At 30.0% G+C, this 26,683-nt stretch overlaps 1 protein-coding gene across 1 annotated transcript in view; it reads left to right on the top strand.

The window, feature by feature from the left end:
• Pgant2 (polypeptide N-acetylgalactosaminyltransferase 2) overlaps positions 1-26,683 on the top strand; it is a 272,840-nt gene that overhangs the window by 71,994 nt on the left and 174,163 nt on the right. Inside the window, exon 2 of the mRNA XM_067053287.1 lies at positions 11,270-11,484. Within this exon, the coding sequence (XP_066909388.1) occupies positions 11,270-11,484 (215 nt within the window). The remainder of the gene's footprint in view (positions 1-11,269; positions 11,485-26,683) is intronic.

Below are 26,683 nucleotides of genomic sequence, written 5' to 3'. Positions count from 1 at the left end.
TAATAATAATTAGTAATTAATATATTAGTTAAAAGAACTAAATGAAATATTTTAAAAAATAAGCAATGAAAAAAAATCAGAAGAAATTAAATTTTAAATGTAAATTCTGGTATATAATTTATTTTGAACAATCTTGGTTATTATTTCTCTGCTTTATTTCATTGTCTTTTTATATTATTTCATGACCATACCTTTTTGTTTCTTTATAAAAATCTGCTATTATATTTCCATTATTTTTCTTATTTTCTTAAATTCATTTTTGTTTATTTATAATCATTATTATGTATTAAGGCATTAAAATGGAGGGATTATGCACCAAACTACATTAACCCTAACGAAACCTTTCTAATTGAAAACATTGTATAACGTATTTACTGGGTAATTTTTTTTTTCAATCCAATGTTTATAATTTTAGCTAATTCTTATTTAGATGCAATTATCTATTTAAGACCATAAGTACTGAGAAACTTTTTTTTTTATTTTAGAAAAATTGCGGAATTATTGTTTATTGCTATTTTAATATAAGTAGTGGTTAAAATAATGTATTACCAAAAGAAATCTTGAAATAGAAAACATAAAAAGGTTCCTCAAAGATGGGAAGGCGGAAGATAAGAGGAAGCTACCCCATAGGGCAATCTGTCGGAAGAGAAGGTGGAGATATTAAAGTACGGCGCTTGGTCTGATTTTAAACTTTCGTGGGGCCCCTGATTTCACTTTCAATTCCAATTTCCTGGTTTGCTATTGTTGGTTTTGTAATCCGGAGAAATGTCAATATCATTGCTGATGGATGATACAGATTTTGACTTTTTTAACTTGACCTTTATACACAATAGAAGTATTGAAGCAACTTGTGCTTTATGCCGTCATGTTATCGTGCTAACGGACAGGTATTTAGAGTAAACACGGAAACTGTAATAAATAATCTTTTAAGTTATTATTAATTTAAAGAAAGATTAATATTTTTAATAAGTTAAGCGAGTTCTTGTGCTTCATCGATTCGATTTCGCATAAAAAAGAGTTTTTGTTTTTTTTTACTGTAAGTGCCTCAGCCTACTCTCCCTCAGTTTAAAAGTGAAGCAAAAAGTAGGGATTGGTCATGACCCCGGACTAGAGATGGGATATCGATATTGATATTTTCTTAGGTTTTTTTTTTTTTTTTTTTTTTTCCCTACGCCACAGGAAGTGGACTATTACGCCATTTTCCCTCTCGCTGCCCAATACAATTTGACTCTTCCTCTTAGTTGGTCCGCATCTCGCTCAACATCCTCCTGACCAACACACGTCAAAAGATGGTCCCACATGTTGCATAGAGGACATTTCGGGGAATCTACGATGCCAATTCGATGGAGGTGTTTTTGGAGCAGATCATGTCCTGTTTCTATCATAAACCAGGCCACTCTCTCAGCTCTGCTAAGATTGCAGGGCATTCGTTTATCCTTTTCCAGTAGGCTCTCCCACTTCTTTCCTTCCGCTTGAACTTTGTGTCTAGCACTTGTTCTGTCCTTACAATAGGAGCTTAAAGTTAGACAAAGTTCAAAATCAAGCCTTACGCATAATCACTGGCGGTGTGAAATCGACTCCCATTACAGGTATGGAACTCCAAGCAGGTCTTAAATCATTACAGGATAGGAGGGAGAAAACTGCTCTGTGTCTTTATGAAAAGCTTATGCTACGAGAGGAACACTGGTTGGATTACCGTAAAGCGAATGAGGTCTTTCAAAAGTTGAGGAAATGCTTCACCAGATAGCCCTACCAACTGATGAAAGACAGAATATAAGTATCTCCTACATGCCAAAGCACGATTCCGCTGAAGTCTACGGTCGACTCAAACTGGAGCACAGGTGTAGGTTGAGGTTATTAGCTGTAAGTTCATAATGCATATCATTTTCAAGTATTTTGATATAACTAAAATATAAAAATTATTATTTAATGAGCACTAATACTGCAAATATGTATATACTATTACGTAAATAATTATAAATATGAATTTATTAAATAATAATAAATAATTAAGGAGGTTCAGAAAATTCCAACTATAATTTTTTTTATAACATTTGATCGATATAATAATTGATTGTATATAATTAACGGAGTCATATGGTCCGGGTAGCGATCAAAAAAGTAAATCAAATAGTTTTACTATATGGACCAAAATTTCGGCCCACTTTTCAGGGCTAAAAGTAAGATACAAAGACTAAAAAATATTATATATTAACAGGGTACGAGTATGGTACGATTATGATATGAAATTTAATGTGTACTGCACTAAAGTCTTATTAAGATTATTGTATTCTATAAAAAATATAACTATTAATTAAACTATATTATTACCTTATAAAAATTACTGTCCTATCAAAATTTACTTATCTTATTATTAGTCTTGATGAAGCCCAGCGAAATGGGGCGAAACGTTTAGTCTATTTGGGTTTTTTTTTCGTCTGCCACCGGTCGTACTTCACTATAATTTTATTTTGTTAAAATCAAAATATTATTTATTATAAATGAATTTAATATTATTATAAAATATGAATAAAGCCAAAAGCTTCAATGTGACAACTATGGGAGAGAAAAGACATCCTGTTACTTTTATTCAGTCAAGGACGAGCGCCAACCTTTAGACCCCCGGTCAAGCTCTTTCAAGGAACTGCGCCAAAGGTTAACTGTTATGGAGGTATTTTAACTGATATTAAATTAAATAAATGAATAAACCATCTATAAAAATTTATTTTTATTAAAAATTATAAACTAAAATATTCTGTTGCAATCGAGCATATTGGAACTAGTGTTAGTTTTGACTTTTGTGAACAATCTAATCTTGATCGATTGGTAAATATCGATAGTAAATAAGGGTAATGATTCATCTACAGTTATTTGCACTGTTATCCTTTTCATTGTCTCTTATCTTTACATAGTGCTATTGTTCTTATTAGATGTCCGCTTCAGTTTATCCTGTTAGGATTTTCCCATATAATCTCAATATCTTAAAGGAATAAAATATTTTTATTAAATAAAGATGATATCCAATGTTTATTATAACTGAATAAAATTAATAATAGACAGGGCTTTTGAGTTTGGACCTTACTGGATTCAAACGAGGACATATATTAAATAATAGAAATAATTAAATTTATACCTCTAACTTACAGTAAAAAATATTAGTATTAAAAAACTAAATGCCAAATGCATAAAAAGTAAATAAATATAATTAACTAAGCTAATGAGTTAGTGAAGAGTAATAAATACAATGATAGAAAATTATACTGATAACCGTCTATTGATAGACTCAATCCTTAATCTTTCTAATGAACAAATAAGGAAAAATGTATAAACACTTAATAATTTAAAAAAAATATATATATTAAGAACATTAAATTGATCGAATCATATTCCAAAATTCAAGGAAATGATGAGGTTTATTTTTTAGCAAAATTATGGGATCATTAATATTGGTTCCATTTTTTCCCCCAAAAATACGTATATCCTTCATATGTACACCAAGAGTTCCGCTAAGCTTTTAGGCAAAGTGAAGACAAAATGTTGTGGTTTGGTCGTGTCCCCGGATCTCAGGTTTATGTTGGGGTTAACAGGAATGTCCGCCAGAAACAGAAGGAAGTCGGCGATAAGCTCCTTCTTTGCCACGCCTCTGGAGTTCAATATAACGCCCACCTTTTGGCTTCCCTTTATCTTTATAGTCCCTCCTCCATGGTTCTTTACGAAATTAGTACAAGTTTTAGTCAACCTATTCTGCTAAAATTGAATGTGTTATAGGCCATATTTAGCACATTGGTGTCAAATGTATTTCTCGACTTTAACTATAATGCTGTCTATGGCGACATACATGTCTATAATTCTTATAGGGTTATAATATAGTTTAATTAATTATTATGATTCTTAAATTTATTTTTTAGTATTACTATAATTTTTATAGGGCTGCAATATAGTTTACATTACATTTCATGTCATCTTATACTTTAATTATATGACTATCATTTTTATAGGGCTATAATATACTTTTAATTGATTATTATATTTTTTAATCTATTTATTAAAATTACTATAATTTTTATAGGACTGCATTATAGTTTACGATACATTTCATCATTTTATATTCGTACCCTGTTTATAATATTCTTAGTTTTAATCTTTTTAGCACTGATTTAACCGTAAAAAGTGGGCCGGAATGTTGTTGCATACTAAATTGTTTTGTACTATTTGAGTTGCTCTTTTGATCACTATCCACACCAAAAAAATTTAATATTATAGTTTTTTGCTTGAGATGGCTCACCAATAGCCAACCTATTACTGACCTATTTCTTTTCTAATGGTAGTGTTGATAAAACCAGACAGAGGCAAAACGTTGAAAGTTAAGTTGATTGCCGGCACTCAAATCCTTGCAAATGGAATCCTTTAATTTTTTAATAATTTCTACGAAATATTATTAATGGCGTTATAATATTTTTGTTTGTAGAAATTGGAAATAGGAATAGATTCCATTGATTTTTTTTAATATGAGAAGGATCTTGAATTTAAATATTTCTTCTTAAATTGATATTATGTAAATAAGTTGTGAATTTGATGTTGACCGGAACGTTAAGCTCTCAGAAAATTACAGCACCTTCTCCTTTCACATTCATCTACTGCTGGCGGTAATTCCAGTTATGTAAAGATACTCTGGGGTTTAATTAAAATTTTTATGTTGTTCCTTATAGCCCTTGAAGAAATCTTCGAAAGCAATTGATGCATATTTGGTATGCATTTGCAAACATTCAATCGTAACTATGGTGCAATTAGATCATTAAAGTGGTAATGGAGTTTTATTTAATGAAAAAGGCTGTTATGATCTTATGGGACCAACTTTATAGCTCTTCTTGAAGTTATATTAAGTAGTTTCACCAATAGTCTGCAACTTTATGAGTGGTCAACTTGTGCGGAATAGTAATATTTTAATTTTTTTTTTTTATTATTGTTTTATTATATTAGTGACGAAAGAATTACTAAGTCATAACAACTGGGGTTATTTAATACATCTCTTTAATACTTTTACGTTCAAGATTACATGTCATGCACTATATCATACGGTGTTCTTATGATGCTTGTATTAATGCATATTATTTGTCAGTGTAACAAAAATTAATACAAATAAATTAAAAACGTATTTATATATCTTTATTTAAATATTGAGGGTTGTTATAGTCTTGACGCGTGTTAAGCACATACATAGATAGCTTCAATGTATCAAATAATGCGTTTAATATGAAAGAAAAGCGTTTTAATATTAAAACTTTTAATGTCTATACATATTTTTGTTCAGAATTTACTGTTCCTTTGTCAAATGCTTAGTTCAGTTTGGTTAACTGCGATCGTTATTTAATTTTCATTGGATTGCGCGTGGTTAGTTATATAGCATGTTTTCCTTCTATATTACATGTTTTGTTATTTATTTAAATTTTATCTCAGCCCGTCATTTTATTTTATTCGAAAATGGCGTATCATATCTATTTTTTATCATGAACCTTTTTAATGTAACGTGTATGAAAATGTTTTATCCCCTATCAAAATTTGAGGTTTTACGTTTGAAAATACGTTGTATCGTAATATGTGATACAAATTGGTGGCCGACTTGTAGTTTCATCCAGTCAATATCTCAACAAAATAACAAAAACAAAATCGATTATTATATTTATAGAGATGCAAAATAACTATTTCGAAATAGTTTTTGTTGTGATCCCTTAGTGCCAGAGGCGAAAGGGGCGTACGATTGATTGAAAGGTTTGTACGATTGATATTAAAATATATGGGACGAGGCATTATTGAAATATTGATAATTCCGAGATAAAGTTGTTGATAAAATTTATGCTACACCGTCAACACTAATTTTCAGCTTTTCTTGGAGCTAAATCGAATTTTCGATGTATATATATTAAGGAAAATAAATCAATGAATCTTTCCCTCAGAACTGAAAATGTTCTCTCGTATTTTACGACTCTTACGTTGGTTCCCAGACCGTTTGGAGTAAAATTTGTATTTGGACATAATCGATCGAATATGTTCATTTTTTTTTTAATTACCAGAGATTGTACCAACTGGTCCTTGATGGTGACACATGTTCAAATATATTTTCCTTCGGCGAATCTATACTTAGAAAACCCATATTTGGACCAGATTTTGGGGAAAGTTGGAAATTAGTTTAAATGATTCTAGCATAAATTTCATCAGATTCGGTACTCTATTTCTGTTTAAAAACTTTTTTCTGGATACAGTTATATTTTAATAACGCCTTGCTCCGTAAATTTTATTCTCAAACGACGAATCAATAACCTTTAAATATAGGTACCTACCAAATAGAAATTTCATCAATTGAAAAATTAATTTCAAAGATTAATTGCCAGAAAAAGCAATTACCCAAGAGAGAATAAGGAAATATTAAAAAAAGGAGAAATACAGCGAGGAAGATGCCATGACTTATTTATATTGCTAATGTTTTTTCATATGATTATTATAATTAATTATTCTTACTTTCAAATTCATAATTATTATTTTAAATTTAGAGTAAATTGATATACTTTACCTAGCCATGTTTGAATATTACTTAGTTTTATGAAGGAAACTAAGGTTCAGCACTAAGTGTTTTAACCTTGGAAAAAACAGTGCCTCTTTAAGTATTTGCTAATTATAAGGAAACGTTTCTTTTATTGCTTTTAAGCTCTATGTTTATAGTTTTTCATTATAACGGAAGATTTTATTATCTTCGACTTGTACTAACTGGCTCGGTTTAATTTTATTTAAATCGATTCACGGTTTGGAGGTTAGCTTTAGTGCTCGTTATATTCCTGAAGTCCAATTTTTTAATGCTTTGATTTAAATACAAGACAATCATCATCAATTATATCATATTATCAAATCTCCTTTCTTCAATTTATATTTACAATTCTCACTTTTTCAATGTACATAGCTTCAAAGATCTTTTTGTGTTAAAATATCTGCTTGTGTGGTAATGTTGATTGCCTTTCCCTTCAGTATGTTTCGAAAAGGAATGCACGAATTTTCAATTTTTATTAGTTCTTGAAGATCAAATTCTTAAAAAAAAAATAAATTGAGATTTGTAACCTGTTCAAAATTTATAATTTTAGAAGTTCGACGAAGTTAACTTTTGGTTGTTGTTGTCTGGAGCTTTAGGGCGTAAATCCCTGAGGTCATTAACGCCCATGTTTCGTGCTTTATAATTCTATTTCATTTATATTTATAATTATTGGAGAAGTTTGTCGGGGGGTGCGGTCAGCAAAGAACAACATAAATAAACAAAACCATATTTATTTATTTTATGCCAACGTTTCGACCTGAGTTTCAGGTCTTCATCAGTTGTTCTTTGCTGACCGCAACCCCCGACAAACTTCTCCAATCATTAATCTACGGTCAACTATCTACACCTCATTATATTTATAATTCTATTTCACTTTATTTTTCTCTTAAATAATTTCGAAAAAAAAATTTAAATAATTACTTCTTTTGGTATTTTTTATTACGTATAACAGATTTTCCGGTTTAAATCTTATTCAAAAGGCCATTCCTTTTTAAGAAAACTAAGACCATTTCCACGTTCTTCTGGTCATCATTCAGAGCATCCGATACACTCGGTCCCACTCCCAATCTACTCAAGTTCGTGGAATAGAAATAACATTCCTCAAATATTTGACTGATCGTAAGTACACTGTTGCAGTATTGAACATTAAGGTCTTTGTGGATGATTTTATTTGTGACAAAGTAGGGAGCATTTAGGATTTAACGAAGTATTGGATACGAGAGGAATTCGAAGGTTTAATGGAGACCGAAAGCTCAACTCTGTATGTCCGGATTGCCTTATTATAGTTGTGATGTCTTTTTGTAATAAATTGGAAGTTTGGGCCGTTTGTCTAGTAAGTGCTGTAAAAGTCGGAATCAACGTGCAGTTACCTGTCTTTTCAGTTTTGTGTGAGGATTATATAAAATAAAATGTAAAAATGGAAATAAACTTTCTGATGTGTCTTTACTTCATCTCACGACGTTGGCTATAACAGAGGTAGAGGTGGATATTCGTTAGTTGGTAAATGCATCTGGTCGAACACAATGTTCACACTAAATATATATTTTGATTGTCATTGCAATGGTTATATCTAATGATATACGATACAAATATTTATCTTGTTCATGTATAACGAATAATCGGTCAACATAAAGAAATATTGTTACTTTTGATTTTATTAATAACTTTACCTCACACACTAATCTTATTGATACTTTAAAGTTTAAAATTTAAAGTATAAAATTATTATATGTATTGTATTATGACCCGTAATCTCAAGTTTTTAATTTTGGTCCTTGAGGCTAAGTAAGTTGGACAATTTTGTTATAAGGTTTGGACAAGGAAACAAAACAGGGGTCACATCTTCCTGTGTTTCCAATTCGGTTAGTTAGGTCTAACATAGTGCAGTATCTACAAATAATGATATTATAATTATTGTTTATTATTGACTATACATATGCATATAGTGTGTCCCCTTGCGTTTATCGGATATTCACGTAACACGGGTCCACTTTCCCAGTTACTATATCTCTACCATACCTCCCATAAGCAACTTTAGTTTAAGTTATTTGAAGTCTGTTGTGGCTCAAAAATTAAATTTTTTTTTCACCCTTATCACCTTATGTCTTGAAGTTATGTACACAATCTCTATTTATTTATTTATTTAATGTGATTTTCAACTGTTCAGATAATAAATACAATAAGTAAATATGTTGTATGTTTACACTTGAAAATCTTGGGAAGGAACCACCCATTGGTGGTACTTTAAGCATTAATTTAAATTAGAAGGTCCCGTGGCTATCTTCTTTTCAGACGCCTCTAAGGATTATGAGGGATTGTTAAGGATGAAAGATTAAGAATTAATGGGTTAGGATGGGTAAGGAGTTTGGAATGAAAAGACGCATATCTGTTTTGGGCCAAATCTCAATGAATGGGATTATTTAAGTTAAGGTCTTTGTGAATAAATTTATTTGTAACGTAATAAGGAGCATCAAGGATTTTACGTAGGATTTTGGATTGTAAGGATTGGATGCGGGAGGAATTTGATGGTTTAGTGGAGCCCCAGAGCTCAATTTCATATGTCCAATTGGTCTAATTATCGTAGTGTAACTAATTTTTTGTAGTGAATGGGAAGTTTAGAGCGTTTGTCAAGTAAGTGTTGTAGCAATTGGAATCTACGAGCAGTTTCTTGTCGTTTCAGTCTTGTATGTGGATTCCATGTAAGTCTCTTGTCAAGATGGAGTCCTAAGTATCGAATCTGTTCAACAGGCGTTATTGGAGTATTTAGAAAGCATACTGTTGGACAGGTTGGTAGTGGTTTAATCTCTATTTGATTGTCATTCTTTGTAAGATATTCTATCCTGATGATTCCATTATGTCAAAACGTTTACTGCTTATTCATGTACTGTTATTTGAGACGCATATGCTTTGAATTGGAATAATCTAGCTATAATTTTTGCTCCCTTTAATTAAAATAAATAATGGGGAAAAAAGTCAGTTTCTCTATCTCGTTATAATGCATCAAAGAATAATACACAGCTTACAGTAACGTATAATTAGCATTTCGTTTTTTTATTATGCGGTTAGTCGAAGTTGCCAAATACCAGGAATAGAAGCGGCATGAAGAAGGGATTCCAACGCAAATGAAGCTCAGTGATGATCCCACTGATGAAAGATAAATCATGGCTAGAATGGCAAAATATTTGGAAATGAGCCAGCTGCGCTAGCTCTGCTCAAACCGTGAAAGTACAATACTCCACTGGCCGGAGATTGAATGGCTCGCCCATCCCAGTTCCTGATATTACGCGAGTGAACATTGGGCAGGGGTCCATAGCAATAAAATCTATTTTATTTGGGTTTTTATAAAAATGCTTTTGTAAGATGCATTCTACGAAAATACATCCTGATATGAAAACAACCTGACGTTGTTTATTAATGAAGAATACGATGGAAATTAATATTTTGAGTAGCTGCTCTTATTAATAACCAAGAAGAGGATCAAGGTTGACAAAAAATTGAAAAATTATCCTCTTCTAGGATAAAAATAATATATAATTCATATTCCATATTATTATATCTTTGGATAGAATTTATATGCTATGATTGCAGAGAACGTAATCCACTAACTAAGAAGAGGATCAAGATTGACAAAAAATTGAAAAATTATCCTCTTCTAAGATAAAAATAATATATAATTCATATTTCGAATTATTATATCTTTGGATAGAATTTATATGCTATGATTGCAGAGAACGTAATCCACTAACTAAGAAGAGGATCTCGGCCAATCTGAGTTTTATTTGATTTAATTTGTTTATTTTTTTCAACTCCTTCCTATAGGGTTTAATATTTGATGAGGAATGAACTACCATTATTATTTCTATTCCAAATATTTCTGTAACGTTATTCTGAAGGTATGTTGTTTCGATAAACCGAAAGTCTGGAATGGATGAGCCCCCCGTAGGCCCAACCAGTGTCTCATGTAGACAACCTACCTTTTTTAGCGCTCTCTGTGAGGAGAAGAAGGAACTAGTGGGATGAGAGAGCCATCCTTTTCTACAAGCAGTCTTTTTCTTCTTATTCAGTGTAAAGAATGAGTGAGTAGACATCTTGGAGTGCCTTCCAGCGACAGAAGAGAGAGAAATATAGGAATGTGGAGAAGAAAAATGAGGCATGGAGGAAGTCCGCATCATTTCATATAGTTCACAACATATATCATCATCAATAAGCATACAGTTTTTCTAGAATTATGTCTAACAATATAATTTTGTTTCGGCCACCTCTAACTTATACAATAGATTTCTTTCTCTGTTAATAATGTTTTATTTTTCATAACAATTTATTTTCATGTAATTAATTTATATATACAGTCCTCTACTAATCCAACGTGCCAATCAAAAGTGAAGGAGCGCCTATCCTTAGAGTGAAATGAACTGCGCACTTCATACAAATGCGCCCCAGAATAAATAAAGAATTTAGTATTAATATTATTAAAACCAAAAACGGTCGTTCACATTATAAGCTTATGAAAGATAGATTGTAGAGAACATTTCAGTATTTGTTGCATAATATATATGTCATAACCTTGAAATTTGAACGTCCAGTTTTGGTTTTAGTATCAATCCGTTTGACCGTGTAACTTATGACAGAATACGTGATTTGAACATGTGTTTTCTCAACTTTCGACTTATCAGACCTTCTGCTTTCCAGGAAGACCTTCCAGAGAACCGCGGGCTCCGACTGAAAGGCCTTCTGGAGGCGGCAGAGACGGAGGCCGCGGCACAGCCCTCGCTGGACGAGAGGACCTATGTGGCTGGAGGCGGTTTGCGGCCGGGAGAAGACCCGTACCTCAGGAACAGGTTCAACCAGGAAGCGTCCGACAAGCTTTCCAGTAACAGGCCGGTACCTGATACCAGGGCTCAACAGTGAGTACAGATCATTAATTGAAAATAAATTATAATTGAGGCGTTGAGGTGTAAGTGTAGTGTAAGTGCTGTAGGTCATTCCATTCTCATAACAATTAATTATTATATACTCCATTAAAAATAAGTTTAAATTCAGCTATTCCTGGAAGTAGGTGTAAAATTATTTCTGTTAATAATGGATTTTAATTACGATATTTTTGTTATGATTGTTCATTTATCCTAGTCAATAATGATGTAACCACTAAACAATAAAATTCGATCTATTTAATGTATCGTAATTCGAAATGTTTAATTCAGAAAAGTACTTATATATATAAATAGTTTCTTGTTTTTAATTAGAATTTTTGACTGAATTAAATACGCACATATGTGGGCAATATATATTTTAATGATATATTAATCTGAACTGCATTTTATAGCGTGGGTTTTATGTTTTAATTGATTTATTGACCATTACTCTATTTTAACTTGAATTAATTTTATGAGCTCCTCAGTAGGCAGAGTGACTGACTTCTATAATTCAGTCTATGTATTTTCAATATAGATTCTATAAAAAATTAGGATTTAATGAGTAGTTAAGATCAGAATATAAATGTTATAATTGGGAGAAGAGAGCGGGGTAGCTTTATCTGGTCAGGTTCTGTGCTACTCACATTCAGGCCCTGGTTCAAATTCGACTGTTGCAGAAAAGTATTATATCAAATCTACCGTAAGTCTACACTGTGGGCGCGGGAGCCCTCCCGGGGCACACTTAGCCGTTATAAAGTAGTTATCCTAAATTGATATCACCTCGTTACTCAACCTTTGTACGAGAAACTGTACTTCCTTACAGATTACTGCTGGACCTTTACGCATTGTTTCGGTTGATTTTTTTTTTTTAATATTTGGTATATTTCTACAAAAATTCAGAAGAAAACGGTAAGAATTTTGAATGATAAATATTATTAGAAGTACTTTTCTGAAACTGTAGGCTCCCATTAATGAATTTGTAATAATCACTTAGTGTTTATTTGTCACAATCGTTGACAAAGAATTGGAATTTTGCTAAATTCAAATTAGAGCTAGACAATGCTTCAGGAATTTCAATTATGAAAATATAACTACAGAAACCTTTTGTAAATATAGACACTGACAATAATTCAACTCCAACCACTCGTACGCCAAATGGAATCTAGAATAATTGTCATTTTGAAGATCTACCCTGATCAATCTACATTACAGTAACAACTGAAGCACATCGGAATTACTTCCAACATTCTGTAGCAAAACGCATTACTTTAATTACAAAGAATAATTTGCCAAAGGTTTCAATGTATCTTTATTTATAAGATTATGTGTATATTGATGATTATATTATGTATTAATGAGATTCGAGGTGAGATATGTATCTCGAATCTGATTAATATATACCTGTTATAGCTCTAAGCTAGAAATAAATCGAATAACGAACTAGGTTTCCTTTTGAATGGTTTGAGATTAATAACGGTAAAGGAGATTAATAATCTATAAATTTCCTTTTTAAAGGTTTCATGAAATTAAGCTTAAAACATATTAAGGTCTGCAATGGAAACTACTATTAATGGTTTATTAATTTTTGTGTATTAATCGTGAAGTAGATTTTAGGAATTTGGTACTACTTAACAAGTTTTCCATAATTATGTAGGTAAGATCTTTCTAATCTGGAACAATTCGATTTTGAACGCTCGTTCATTGATCAAAGTGTGGAAGGATATAAGTATTATTTTTATTTATAGTGTTGAAAAAACAAAACAAAAAAAAAAAACGCTCTTTCATGAGATCTGATCGGGATCAATCCCTCTCTGCACTGAACTATAATTTTATGTGACATCAACATCGATGTTTTAAGTTTATCTCAATTTTTCTATTTTTTTATGGAAAAGTAACCTAATAAAAAAAAATTAACTGTAAAAACAGATTCCTATCAACAGTGTGGTGGGATGGGGAAGTACTTCCTACCTTCACGCTAACAACGGGATAAATATAAATTGAAGGTTGAAATTTGTTCCCACTACAACTTCTGATTTTTCGGAACATTGTCCGTACAATGTTCATTGATCAATCATTGTAGGATTTTAGTAAGCTGTGTGCAGTACTTTGTGATTTATTTATTAATATAAAAAGATATCTATTTGGAGAAGTTTGTCGGGGGGTGCGGTCAGCAAAGAACAACATATATAAACAAAATCATATTTATTTATTTGGTTTTGTTTATTTATGTTGTTCTTTGCTGACCGCACCCCCCCGACAAACTTCTCCAATCATTAATCTACGGTCAAATATCTACACCTCATTAAAAAGATATCTATTCGATTTAGACTAGTGCGTAGGAACATTTTTATATTAAAATAAGCTTACTAAAGTGTTGTGGAAGGAGTTTTATTTTTACTTATAGTGTTGAGAAAAAACGCTCTTTCTAGAGATCTGATCAGGATTAATCCTTCTCTGCACTGAACTATAATCCTATTTCGTGATACAAAGGTTCCTGAGAGGTAGCTATTTAGGAGTAAGATTTTGTTTAGGAGTAAGGTTGTGTCACGAACATCTGTCTTGGAAGTTTACAAAATATTGCTTTTATTTTTTCTCCAACCCGAGATTTGTTTAAACAAAGTTTTTAGGGAACTATTTTTTTCAAATGGATTCAAATGTGTTTCTGCATTTGTGTTTTAAAATTTTATAGTTTTACATAAATTTATGAAGTTTGATAAACGTTGACAAATGTGGAGCAGGCTTTACCTTTAGCCTGGGGAAAAGATTAAAATTCCATTAAGGTTCCATATTGGACTGACATAGAGCAGGGCCTCGCCGCTTCTTCAGATAGAGATTGCCTTTTTCTGAGCCTGTATTGTGCATTCAATCCCGTCTACCTTTAACTGTGGCTTTAATTATACTCTCAGAGGGATCCTCTTTTCCTTTGTTCGCCGAGTCGAGAAGCTCCGTTTGAGTAAATAACAGTTGGTATCCTCGGCTGGTTATCACATCTCTTTGTCCAGCATCTGGCCAGGGAAAGGATTCAGATTAAATGGTAACTGGTTCGACTTCCGATTACTGATTTGATCAACGCCATCGATTTTTGTGTTGTTCATATTGTCATTGTGAATTTCTGATATTAAGATAACCCGCCTACTAACCTTAAAAGCTGTTTCTAAGTTTTTGAGATAAATATACTCAGCCTTGTTAGACGGTTGACGTTATTTTATTACACAGGTCGATAAAAAAATATTTTTTATTCTTGAGATGAAGATAATAAAACTAATGTAAATGATGTTTTAAATTTTTTTTTTTTGACCAAGACTCCCATTGGAGTCTTATACTGAATAACCATGGTTGGTAGTCAAAGTTTTTCATTTTGTGAGACCGCCACTCAATGAAAAAAGTCAACGGGGACTAGTCAACCGGCACCACCAATAGACATCAAATTGGTGAGACTGTGTCTTTACCACTGAGCTACTTATAATTTTTATGAAGCTCCTTAAAATAAGAAAACTATTCACCGAACATTCTCATTGGCTCACTTTTATTATTTATTTCCAAAATGTTAGTTGATAAATTAAAAATATTTCAGTATTTTTCGAAATATTTCAATTTACTTTTAGTTAATCAAGAAATGTTCTGTTGTATTGATTTTTTTGTTCTTTACAAAATATTTTGATTATCAGTAGGTTTCTAGAGATTTTCTTATTATTTTTCTCTTTTTTCCTATTTTTATGCCTTATGTTTATGCTTAATTTTTTTTTAACTTTTGTTTTTAGTTAGTTAAATATTATTATTTTATCACCCTCTGAAATTTACACCATTTTTTTTTATAGTTTTCTATATCGTGATTTTTTTCATTACAGTTGTTCTAATTTTAATTTTTTTTTTAAGTTTGTTTTTCTTTTTTTTTTACTTATATTTTTTTTTAAATTTTATTTATTACGGAAACCCCTTCTGTACGAAAAAAAAAAAAAAATTTAATGCAAATCTTCGCGCCACTTTCACTGTTAAATAAATTACTCTCAAAGTATAAAAAATAACTTATCCTATTCTTCTATGAACTCGATAAACTTTTCTACAATTTATCACTAAAATGAGCTCTATAGGACCGTTACTTTCCAAGACACATTTACTTTTTCACCAAAAAGAATAAAAATATTCGTTGTAGTCTCATTTTGAGAATTACCTCCGAAATAATCTTTCCAGGAGAACAGTTAAGAGAAATTAATTTAACTTTCATTTCAGCCTATAAAACAATGTTTAGTCTCGATATTGTTTTTTAGAAATGCTAGATAACAAAATAAAAAGTGAAAACAACTTGTTACAATTATTAAGAAGTAATAAAAATAACAAATATAATACGCAAACTAAAGATATGAAATATTTACATTTTCATTTTATTAGATTAATAAAAAATTAATAATTATTACTTGGAATGTTTTGAGTCATAAATTATATTATTGTGTCCTATTCGAAAATTCAAACCCAAATATGTATAAAACAAAGAAATGATTTTTTTTTTTCATCAATCAAACAAAACTTTTTTTTTTTCATAAAATCTACAACTTTATTCAAGCTAAAAATATAACTAATAAATTAATAAAATTGTGAAGAAACTGGTATTTGTAGCATAACAATAACTTTTCTACATTAGAAGGTATCGAAGCAATCTTCTTTTTTGATTAATTATTATGGACATTTTGCCATATGCCTACAATAAATACACGGTTCATTGAGTATTTTATGAATGAAGTTTGGATTGTAAGGATTGGATACAATAGAAATTCGATGGTTTAGTAGAGTCCTAAAGCTCAACTCAGTCCAAATTGGCCTTACTGTAGTCGGAATCGACGTAGAGTTCCTGTCTTTTCAGACTTGTATGATCATAAGTCAGTCGTTCGTACAGATTGAGTCCAAGGTAGCGGATTTATTCCAGAGGGATAAGTAGAATATAAAAGATACTGTAGGGGAGTCCGTAGTACTCAAAATTAAGTAGTCATTATTGAATGCTTTATTTTTAAATGAAGTGAATAAATTATCGCTATACACCCGGGTTTCATTTTAAATTTATTCTTTTTATTTTAATTTGGTATCGTGTTTAATCCGAAATCTCTGCCGTTTTTTATGGAACCCTAGAGACTAAATATAACTTTTAATTCACTCAACAAGGTTTCGTTCAATGGTGTAAAACCTTTTGGTCACCGACGCTTACGAATTGTTACAATTATAAAGCTACACACATACACTCACTCACACATGAATATGATTCCAACGTAAACAAAAAAAATTAAAATCGAAGATGAGCTACAATTTAGAAAGGATATGCTTTTAAAAATTCAAACACCAATGTGACCAATTAGCTTCTTCATCATTGTTTCAGATAAATTTGGGGTCTGTTTATTTTGTTTATTGTTGGTAACTAGGGAGTAAATTTTTCAAAAATATGTTTAATGTAGATAAGGTAAGAGTAGACTGACAATGTTGACTCGTTGGAGGTAACTATTTCAAATCAGGTGAGACAGTATAGGACAGTATGGCCTATTCTCAAGTGGGTTAGAGCAACTTCCTCCTTGCGGCCGCTGCGGTAGGATGTCTTAGTAATAGTATATTTGACAATAATAAGAACACTTTTTTTATGAAATAAGAGATAATTACGACATTTTGAAGTGGCCAATATTTGAGATTAACATGAGTAGAATGTGTAATATAGTACGTAATGTAGGTTTAGAGAGTAGTACGAGAAAATATTCTGACAGTATAGTTCTGGAGTTTTTTTTGTAGCAATTGAATAAAGTCCAGAAAAGCGTTATAATTTCCACAATAGAAAATTTTATTTTGTAAAATATGTTAAAATCATGATGTTTGTTCAAAAATTTGACATTTTAATATAAAGAAACTTTTAACCAAAAATTCGTATTATCGGTGTTGTGTATGATATGGATACCTATTGAGGTATATAGTTCATGCCTGGAAGCCATAGAAGACTACACGGCAATAAAAGCTAATAGCGATGGTGTAGTGGTCTACCGGGACGGGACATTATTATTCATGGGCCCTTATTGGTCAGATAGTGCTGTTGCTCCATAAATATGCGATATTAAGGCGAAATTTTGGTAAAGGGTTATTACCATATTATCTTGTTTGTTCTAGAAATCACCTGTAATCGACCTTACAAATAACTCCTAGCTTTTTTCCACTTTCAACTCTGTATTTTGTCCAAGTTTGATATTACCTCACCTTCTTTAAAATGTAAAAAAATACTGTTTAGTTGTGCATTCCGGTATTTCTGAAAAGACATTTAATATTAAATTGTATTTAAATTTCAATGAATTTTAAAATGGCTTACATTCTGGGAAATAAAAATTAAACCAATTAAACATATACTATTTTTTCTGTCTTTAAAACTTATTGTTTAAAATTTTTATTTGAATGCTGAGAGATATATTATGTATATAGTGTGAATATTATATAATTATATATGTATATATTTGATTAACTTGGTCTGCGCCTTAGCATTACTTTTTATGAAACAGTAATTTTATAAAACTAACGACATTTAGTCTAACAAAGTTACTAACGTAATAAACTATTACTGGTCTCGAAAGTTTAAATTAACGTTAGCGTGAATTGAACCTCATCACCATAAGGCAGTAATTGTCGATTTGGTAAGTCATGAGACGACCGCAAGGTGATTGGAGCGGAAAGAGGACGATGTTATGTGATGGCGGGGCTGACGTCACGGTGGAAAAGCACACGTTGCAACAAGCTCCGTTGCGACAGGGAACAGGTCGAAGTGACTCGCCACTTTGCCCTAGCGGTGCCCTCCTTCCTATGTCGGTTGTCCTCTGAAGTTGTGACTGATTGTGAGTCAGCTTATCATTCTTTTCTCCTTCTTTGTGTATTTATATGTATTATCGATGCAATATTACGATAAAGTTATAAATAGTTTAAAAATTTATATCACAAAGAGTTGGAAGTTATGGCTGGGACGTGACCTAAGAGCTTTTATCTGGATTGTTCCCACTGTTGGTAGCAGTGCAGTAAGTCTTCAACCGGTATGGTCTTTAGCATGTCAGTTACAATCTTTAGGATGGTTTTCACATTCTCGAAATGACGTCCTTTGAGGACATTTTTCAGTTTAGGAAAAAAGAAAAGTCATAGGGACTGAGGTCAGGTGAATGACGGGCTGGGGAACCACAGTAATGCCTTTTGAGGTCAAAAATTCTGTTATGGAGAGGGCAGTGTGACATGGGACGTTGATGGAGCTTCAATTTGTCTGCAATGTCTGGTCTGACCCTCTTTCTCAGCAATCACAGTTCACACTTACGATGTTTTCGTTGATTTTCGAAGTTGAAACGCTCCCTGAATGGTGTTCATCTTCAACGGATTCTCTGCCTACTAAAAATGAGTTGTGCCAACGAAGAACTTGAGATCGGGATAAAGAATATTTCCCATAGGCCTGTTTTAACTTTTCAAACGTTGGTCCAAATTCCGCTTTTTCATTTTGTGTGACGCACAAGCAAAACACTACTTCACCAGTCGCAGTCACAAAAACCCCGTAACGGAAGGAGTTGAAACTCGCACTGAGCTAGGGCAGGGTACTGATACACATACTCTATCAAGGACAAAACCGCAGGGCTAGCAGATCGCTTGCAATGTTTCCAGTCTCATTACTTTTCTGCCACACGTCGTACATAAAAACAACTCCCGATACAAGGGTATGTCCTTTATAAAGGGTATATAATGTTTTCTTCTTAGCTCAGGAAAATGTTCACTTCAAGTATCATACAATACTCCCATTTAACTATCACCTTAATATGCAGTTTCTAAGAAGCTCTTTTTCTGGTACTGGCCTTTGTACTTACCTCTTATAATGACCTAACGCCCTTCTCTAGTTCTAACCTATTCTCCCATCTGCTTATGTGATGAATAATATTATTCTGAGTCTCATGTTAGATTCTAGGAGTAGCAGCGGAATCGAGCTGTTGAAGGACATTCTAGGAGACAAGTTGTAGATATTATTGTATATAGTATGTCATAGTCTCTTCATCATCTCACTTTATATAAAATAAATAAAGTTTAACTTTCACAACATTGCGGGCGCAGCTTTGTAACTTATGAATGATATCAGAAGATGATATGAAATACTGGAATTAAATCGTAGGGTATAACGTAACGGTGACCTGAAAATTTTTGTTTTCTTGGAGTAATAGTAGATTGTATTAGGAAACTTTAGTTACCACAAAAACAATGATTAAAATAGTAACAAAAGTCGTTAATTTTATAAATAAATTGCCAAACCAGTCGTAAAAAAAATAATTAAAACAAAAAGAGGGGTGCTCAACTAATATGTCGATAGACAAACAGGAGATGTTATTTGTGAAGGTATAAATAATTATATTTTTCAGTGAAATATTTATTTATTTTTAGGTTTACTTAGCAAATATGATGTTTCCAATCGCTTTCATACCATTTGTTATTTCTTGAAGTGTTGTAATTCGAGAGAGAATAATGAGAAATGTTTGTTCCTGAATTAGTCCTTAGTTTGTTCACGGAGATCATGAGCTTCCTTATTCTCTTTTATAGACTTCCTCTCCGTACATTTTTATAGTGTTTTAACCCTTTCCTGAGGTAATAAACTATGAGTAATATAAGTTACTCTATATCAATAGTTCCCAATTTTTCTTTTCCACCCTTCTTAGGCTAAAATAATTTAGGGCATTTTAAAACTAAAAACAATTTGCGCCTCAATTATCCTGAGAGTGGTTAAACATTTTAATTAAGAAGAAGAAACATTGCAAAGTAAATTCTAGAATGCACTTTATATTTGCTATTTTGTTATTATTGTTTTTTTAAAATATTTTTGTAAAGTGGCATTCACTTGTATCTCTGGCGCTTGTGGAACCCAGTTTGGGTTCAAAAAGAGTTGCACTGGCTCCATATTGATCTCTTCTGTTTATCCAATTTCCCTCTTAATCGTTTAGGAATTGTTATTTCACTAATGATTTTATGTTAGAGACAAAATCATTAGTGAAATAATTGTAGTTGTCCAAAATCTCACAAATAACTAATTTAAGAACAGAATTAACGACTCCTGGCCTTGTTGATTGTCTATCATGAATTAACTATAGCTTAACTACTTAAATATGTATGACCATGTATTAAAAATTCTGTCACTTAAAATCCAATTAAAATTTAGTTATCTACTTAACAACATAATACGTATAAACTAGTAGCCCTAAATGACTTATAGGTATGAGATATTGTGGAACAATCAGGTAGCGAAGGTTACGTCACTTTATACTAAATATATTTTATATAATTACTTATAAATATATCATATAATAAATACTTTACAGCATCTTTCCAAATCGAACAAATATTCGAATTTATGGTCTGCTGGATATTGTCGTGACCACACGCTCGGCTTGCAATAATTTCCTCCGTGACTGTATTTCTAGTGGCTGGATCCATGGCCAACGCCATTGTCCTCTGCATAGATACTTTCATATTCCCATCGCGTACTTCATTTGCTGAGGAGCTTTCTCTTCGCTAGTGTAGCGGGGAATACATAATATATAAGAAATATATTCAGTTGCTTCGAAAATTTGCTTCTAGTTTTCAGTTAGTTGAAGTCCATATTTCACGTATGAGTGCGCAAGTCAAAAGTGTGTCAAGATATTGTTATTGAAGAGTTCATGTATCTACTTGGGAAATACCTTTTTAGTAAAACTTACTGGTAAAAAAAAAAAATCGGTATATGAAATTAATCATGTGTACAAACTTAAGTTGAATAGATTAGCTAGTAAGAGGACCCAAAGAGCCCAGAAAAAAAGTTAGATATTTTTTATATTATTAGATATTATTATTTTTTATAGAACTGCTTATGTCCAATCGTTATTATATACTAATTTATTTGTTTTTATATGAAGAATAAGAATAAAACATTGTTGATTGTATCAAATGAGTTTAAATATTAATTAAACACGCTTTCAGTAAAGTTGGATTTTTTTTTTAATTTTTGATTAGTATGAATTCGTATTTAACGGTTTTTATGGGACTAATAGCGAATATCAACGTTATTTCTCGTCTATGTATCAATGTAATCCTGGTTAGTACATAAATATTTAATTTAAAACATAACTTCTTATAAATCTCCCTTTCGATTTTCATTATTTTTCTCCCATGTATCCTAGGCGAATAATAAAAGGTTAGTGTGTTCAATATTTTAGGGTGATTGGTATAAAAAAATATAATTAATTAATGAATTGCTTTGGGTATAATAATATGTAATTAAAAAAATTAAAATCAAATTAAGGTTTTGATAATTGCTTGAGGGCTGAAACATTGGAGAAAAATATTTTTTTTTCAAAAATATTTTGTTCTATAGCCATGACGTTGTTACACTTAAATTATTTTGGTTTATTCCTTATAAATTGAAACATATTTATGGATCAATAATTAATTTTCAATTTATAAAAAATATATTTATAGTTTCATTTAAATTATAATCATAAAAAAAAAGAAAAAAGTATTATTTATAAAATTAAACCATCTTACGCAGACGCTTCGTTTACTGTTAAATGTTGTTTCTTACCCCATCATTAATTTGTTTTTATTATTTTGTGAACGATGTATTTCTATTTAAAAAATAAATAAATAAAGTTTTGGTCAAATTATTGACGTTTTGGTGTTGAAAATGAGATAAATTGATATTTCTGACTTTATTATTTTTTCTTATACATTATATATATATTTTTAAACATCACATGATTTTAACATTTGGGTTAGCTTGTCGACGAAATTACCTATTTCTTTCTATTATCATTTAGAGAAAACGTTTTTTAAAAGTTTAAAAGACAAAAAAATATTTTTTTCTAATTCAGGCATGTAAACGTTACAATATTTCATGGTGGTTCAAACATTTTTTTATTAATTATAAAAATCTATTAATATTGCTTTCACGAAAACCCATTTGCGAATTATCATTATTTTATAATAAACATAATTATTAATTTTAGCAATCATTAGCAGTATTATTGCTAAATGATCAATAATCTTATTAGATTTACCTATCCCTTTACATGATTTTCCTAAGAAAACATAAAAATCAAAAACAAACAAGTTTTTTAATTCTTTTTTTCAATACAATTATGTATTTGTTACTATATTTCACGGCAGCTCAAAATTTAGTTATTAAAAAAAAATTGATTTGTTTTTAAGAAAAACCATTTTTAAATTATTATTTTTGTAATTTTTGAAGAGAAACCTATCTTCAATTTTAACGTGTTGTCAAATATATGTAAGAGGAAAAATGCTAATAAATTACAATGATTTTTAAAAATGCTGGAAATTTTTTAAATAAATATTGTATTATTTATAGTTAAAGATTTTTTTTCCGGGGGGGGATAGGGCTTTATCATCCACTTATAATTTGTTTTTAACGTTTTAACAGGAAGCTAAAGTGCTTCCTGATTCTAAGGACTGATTAATGAATATTGAGAATATAATAATAATTTTAATTAATAATCAATTATTTAATCAAATCCAAGCTGTTAATAACATTTTAATAATCCAAGTGCTAGATTACTTGTTAAATCATTTTTATTGTCTACAATCTTCCTTATAAAATATTTTAATTGCTATACTTATTTCATAAATAAAATTGGTATTATGACATAGTATTATGAATCAGTTTAAAGAGAAGACACTACTTGAAGCCGACAGACTTTCACTATAGAAAGGTCGGGGCTAGAATGTCATAAGATTAAGTCAGCATGTCAAGGACGGGGTCGGTCTGTCATCTTCTATCTCCGATCTCTCTCCCATTTCCTTATCTCTATTACATTCCATTATACCATACATTTCTATATTGAGTCATATAAATACAAATATTTATTTTTATTAGTGATATTACACCTATACTTCAACACGTATCATATATGTCAAGGACGCTGATGGTACGATACCATTTCTCGCGATCCTTTCAATAAATATTCTTATCGGTATAATTTTTATTACTATTACATGTTATTATTTTACCATACTATAATTAGGTTATAGCAGATTATATTTTTATAAATAATGTACCAGTAATAAAGAATGCATTAATGAAAATATTAAAATTAAAGTTCATATTGATAATTAGGGATGGGATTTTTATGTTTTCACATATATTTTTACTTATTTTTGAATTTGAATGCTTTCTAGAAACATTTCGTGATTTTTTTAAAAAATTATATTGTACATATTTTTAAATATTTCGTTGTTTTTATATTATATTTCTAAAAATATATTTCTTATACGTATATTTTAGTACACACATTCCTTTTATTTTTTGTTTTTTTAATCCAAACGAAAGTTCTTGTAAAATAGAGAAAAAAGTAAATTCATAGTTATAAATCCTAAAATAACAATTAACATAAAACTATTTAAATAAATATAAAAAACACAATTAAAAAAAAATCTGTTTAAAAATGGTGTTCTCATAACATGCTGAAACAAAATAAAATTTTTAAATTAATTAAACTTTGTTTAATAACTAAATAACTGGAAAAATATAATAATAAAGATAAGAATATTACTAATTTGTAATTATAATAAAGGGATATAAACCATTTTTTTTTTTTATATGATTGAAATTTTGGATGAAAATTTATTGTTTTGTATGAAATATTATGATAATTGTTTAATAGATTTACGAGGTAAATATTCAGTATACGAATAGTTATAACATTAACTTTATAAATTGGTGTTAAAAATAAAATATTCTCTCTAAGACCCCTTACAAATTGTTGACCAAAAACAAACTTTATTGTTGATATAGATATTTATTAAAAATTTACAGCTTATATCAATAAAATAAATATTATTAATACTTTAAACTTTTTTGTGTATTATTAAAACTCATAATTAAAAGAATGTTATAAAATATAAATAGCCATTGTAAGTTTGTAAATTAAAAAATACCTTATCCATTATTTTGTTATTCTATTATTAATTAAATTAACTATTATCACAAAATGTATTTTTATTTCTTAGACTCTATTTTCTTAAAAAATACAGTTATATTTTAAGGCACTATACTCAAGGTGTTTTTAAAAAAGTTATTTAATTAGAATTTATTTTTCTTACTACTCCTTATCTCCTTTTTCTTTTTTTACTCTCATTCTATTTTATTTTATTTTTGTTTTAATTTTTAAACAATGTCTGTATCAGCATTTCCATTTTTTTAAATTAAATTTTTTTTCATATTTCATTATATACAATATTTAATCTAAAATACGAAATTCCTTAAGCCAGAGTGGTGTTATAGACACCTCACGCACAATTTATATATTTTTTTTCTCTGTGTAATAATAGTTGAAATAGTCGTTATGGTGTTACGTTGTATATTAGTAATTTCTTAAAAATAAAGACATAATCCCACTTTTTTTTTAATATAAATAACAGTTACTTATAGAGGACATGAATAATTTAGGATGTAATGGAAACATGTGACATTTGTTATGTAACGTTTTTATTGATAAGGCTTCAACATGGGTACAAAATCGTAATTTTTCCACTCCTCCAGTTATGGAATCTCACTTATATTCCCATTTGAAACAGAAAGCGGGTAATATTCGCAATATTTCCGAACCGATTGCCCAACTGTTAGATAATATTATATTATTGCTGTCATTTACTGTTGCATTTCCTGGTACTTATCCAATTGTTAAAATTGTCTGTGAAGTATCCATTGCGAATTAGTAGACCCAATTTGCTGAGTATAAGTCAGGTTTATTAAGCAAAGAATTTTTAAATTTAAAATTATTTTATATTATAAAATATTATTACACTGAATAAGGAAAGGCACCTCTCATGTGCCTTTCCTTTTAATCATTTTTTATACAAAATAAAATTCGGTTATTTTTGATATTTCCATAAACAATTGGTTATATTCCTCAAAATTACTGATTTTCTGATATTTGCCAAAATAAATTCACAAAATGTTGTTCCTCGTTACTGGTAAAAAAAAGATAATTGTGTTTGAAAATCTGTATCTCCAAAAATATTGAACCTAAATAGTTCTATCATGCCTCAATTTAAAACCTTACCATAAAGCACCATAGAAGTATTTATAATGATTATCATCCTGAAAATAGCAGATATCATGATTTTTGCCTAAATAAATTCACAAAATGTTTTATTTTATTTAAAAACATAAATGATGTGTTTGGAAAACTCTAAAATTGATTATTTTAATTTGTCCTTATGAAAATCCCTCGTACAAATGGAGTTAGTCACTATAATTTCTGTAAATATTCTACGTTTATGAGTAATTATGTACTTGAGGAAAAAATATCAGATTTCTGTTAGTAAAAAAACAAAGCTGTATTAATTTATATCCATTATTAAAATTTTGTTTTTTCATATTTTAGCCAGGTTTTAATTCCCCTTCTAAATTAATTGATATTTCGATCCTCACATAGTGGAGGAAGTGAAATAAACTAATTTCAATAATAATTTTATTTTATTCAAAATAAAAATTATTACTGAATGTTTTATTTAATAAATTTTTTTGTTATATCGACACATAATTCCAGTTCAGTCCTTTATTTCAACAATTTTCGCCTTTATTTATTTTTTGTAATATAAGTAAAAAGTTTTAATACTTATTTTTTTATATCCGCTGATTTTACAAAATGTTTTATGCTGTATTCCTGTTTCCTTGATCTTGTGACCTTTGGCTCTCCGATCTTCGCTTCAATAGTACGTTTCTGCCCATGAGAATGTCAAGGCCTTTTGCTCAAACTGTATTTTGCATAAGCTAACAAAGGGTTACCAAATCTAGGCAAACTTTAGTGCAGGTTTTGTTTTACCTATTAATTTTTCTATTGTATTATATGAAATGCATTTATTTATTAAAAAAAAAAAGAAATTTATAACGATGTTTTTTTGTTTTTTTTACCACTTATTATCGTTCTTATTGGAGTTACTGTTTTACTGGCGGATTTGTGGAAATAAAGATGTTTTTCTAATATAGATCTGTTATAATTTTATTATATTAAATAACTTTAAATTTATATGAGTTGAATGCATGGAAAATGGGTGATACTAAAATCTTTTTTTTGATAGATTTATTTATTGATAGATATTACAATCTGCCACACAGTTGTGGGCAATAGGTAATATTGATGAATGATCTCATACATACTAAAATTAA

This window comes from Halyomorpha halys, unplaced genomic scaffold, assembly GCF_000696795.3.
Source record: "Halyomorpha halys isolate HHAL.00 unplaced genomic scaffold, Hhal_1.1 Scaffold261.1, whole genome shotgun sequence".
In the NCBI taxonomy this organism is placed as follows: domain Eukaryota; kingdom Metazoa; phylum Arthropoda; class Insecta; order Hemiptera; family Pentatomidae; genus Halyomorpha; species Halyomorpha halys.
Note: the sequence above shows the minus strand (reverse complement) of the source record. Positions and strands in the feature narration are given on the sequence as shown.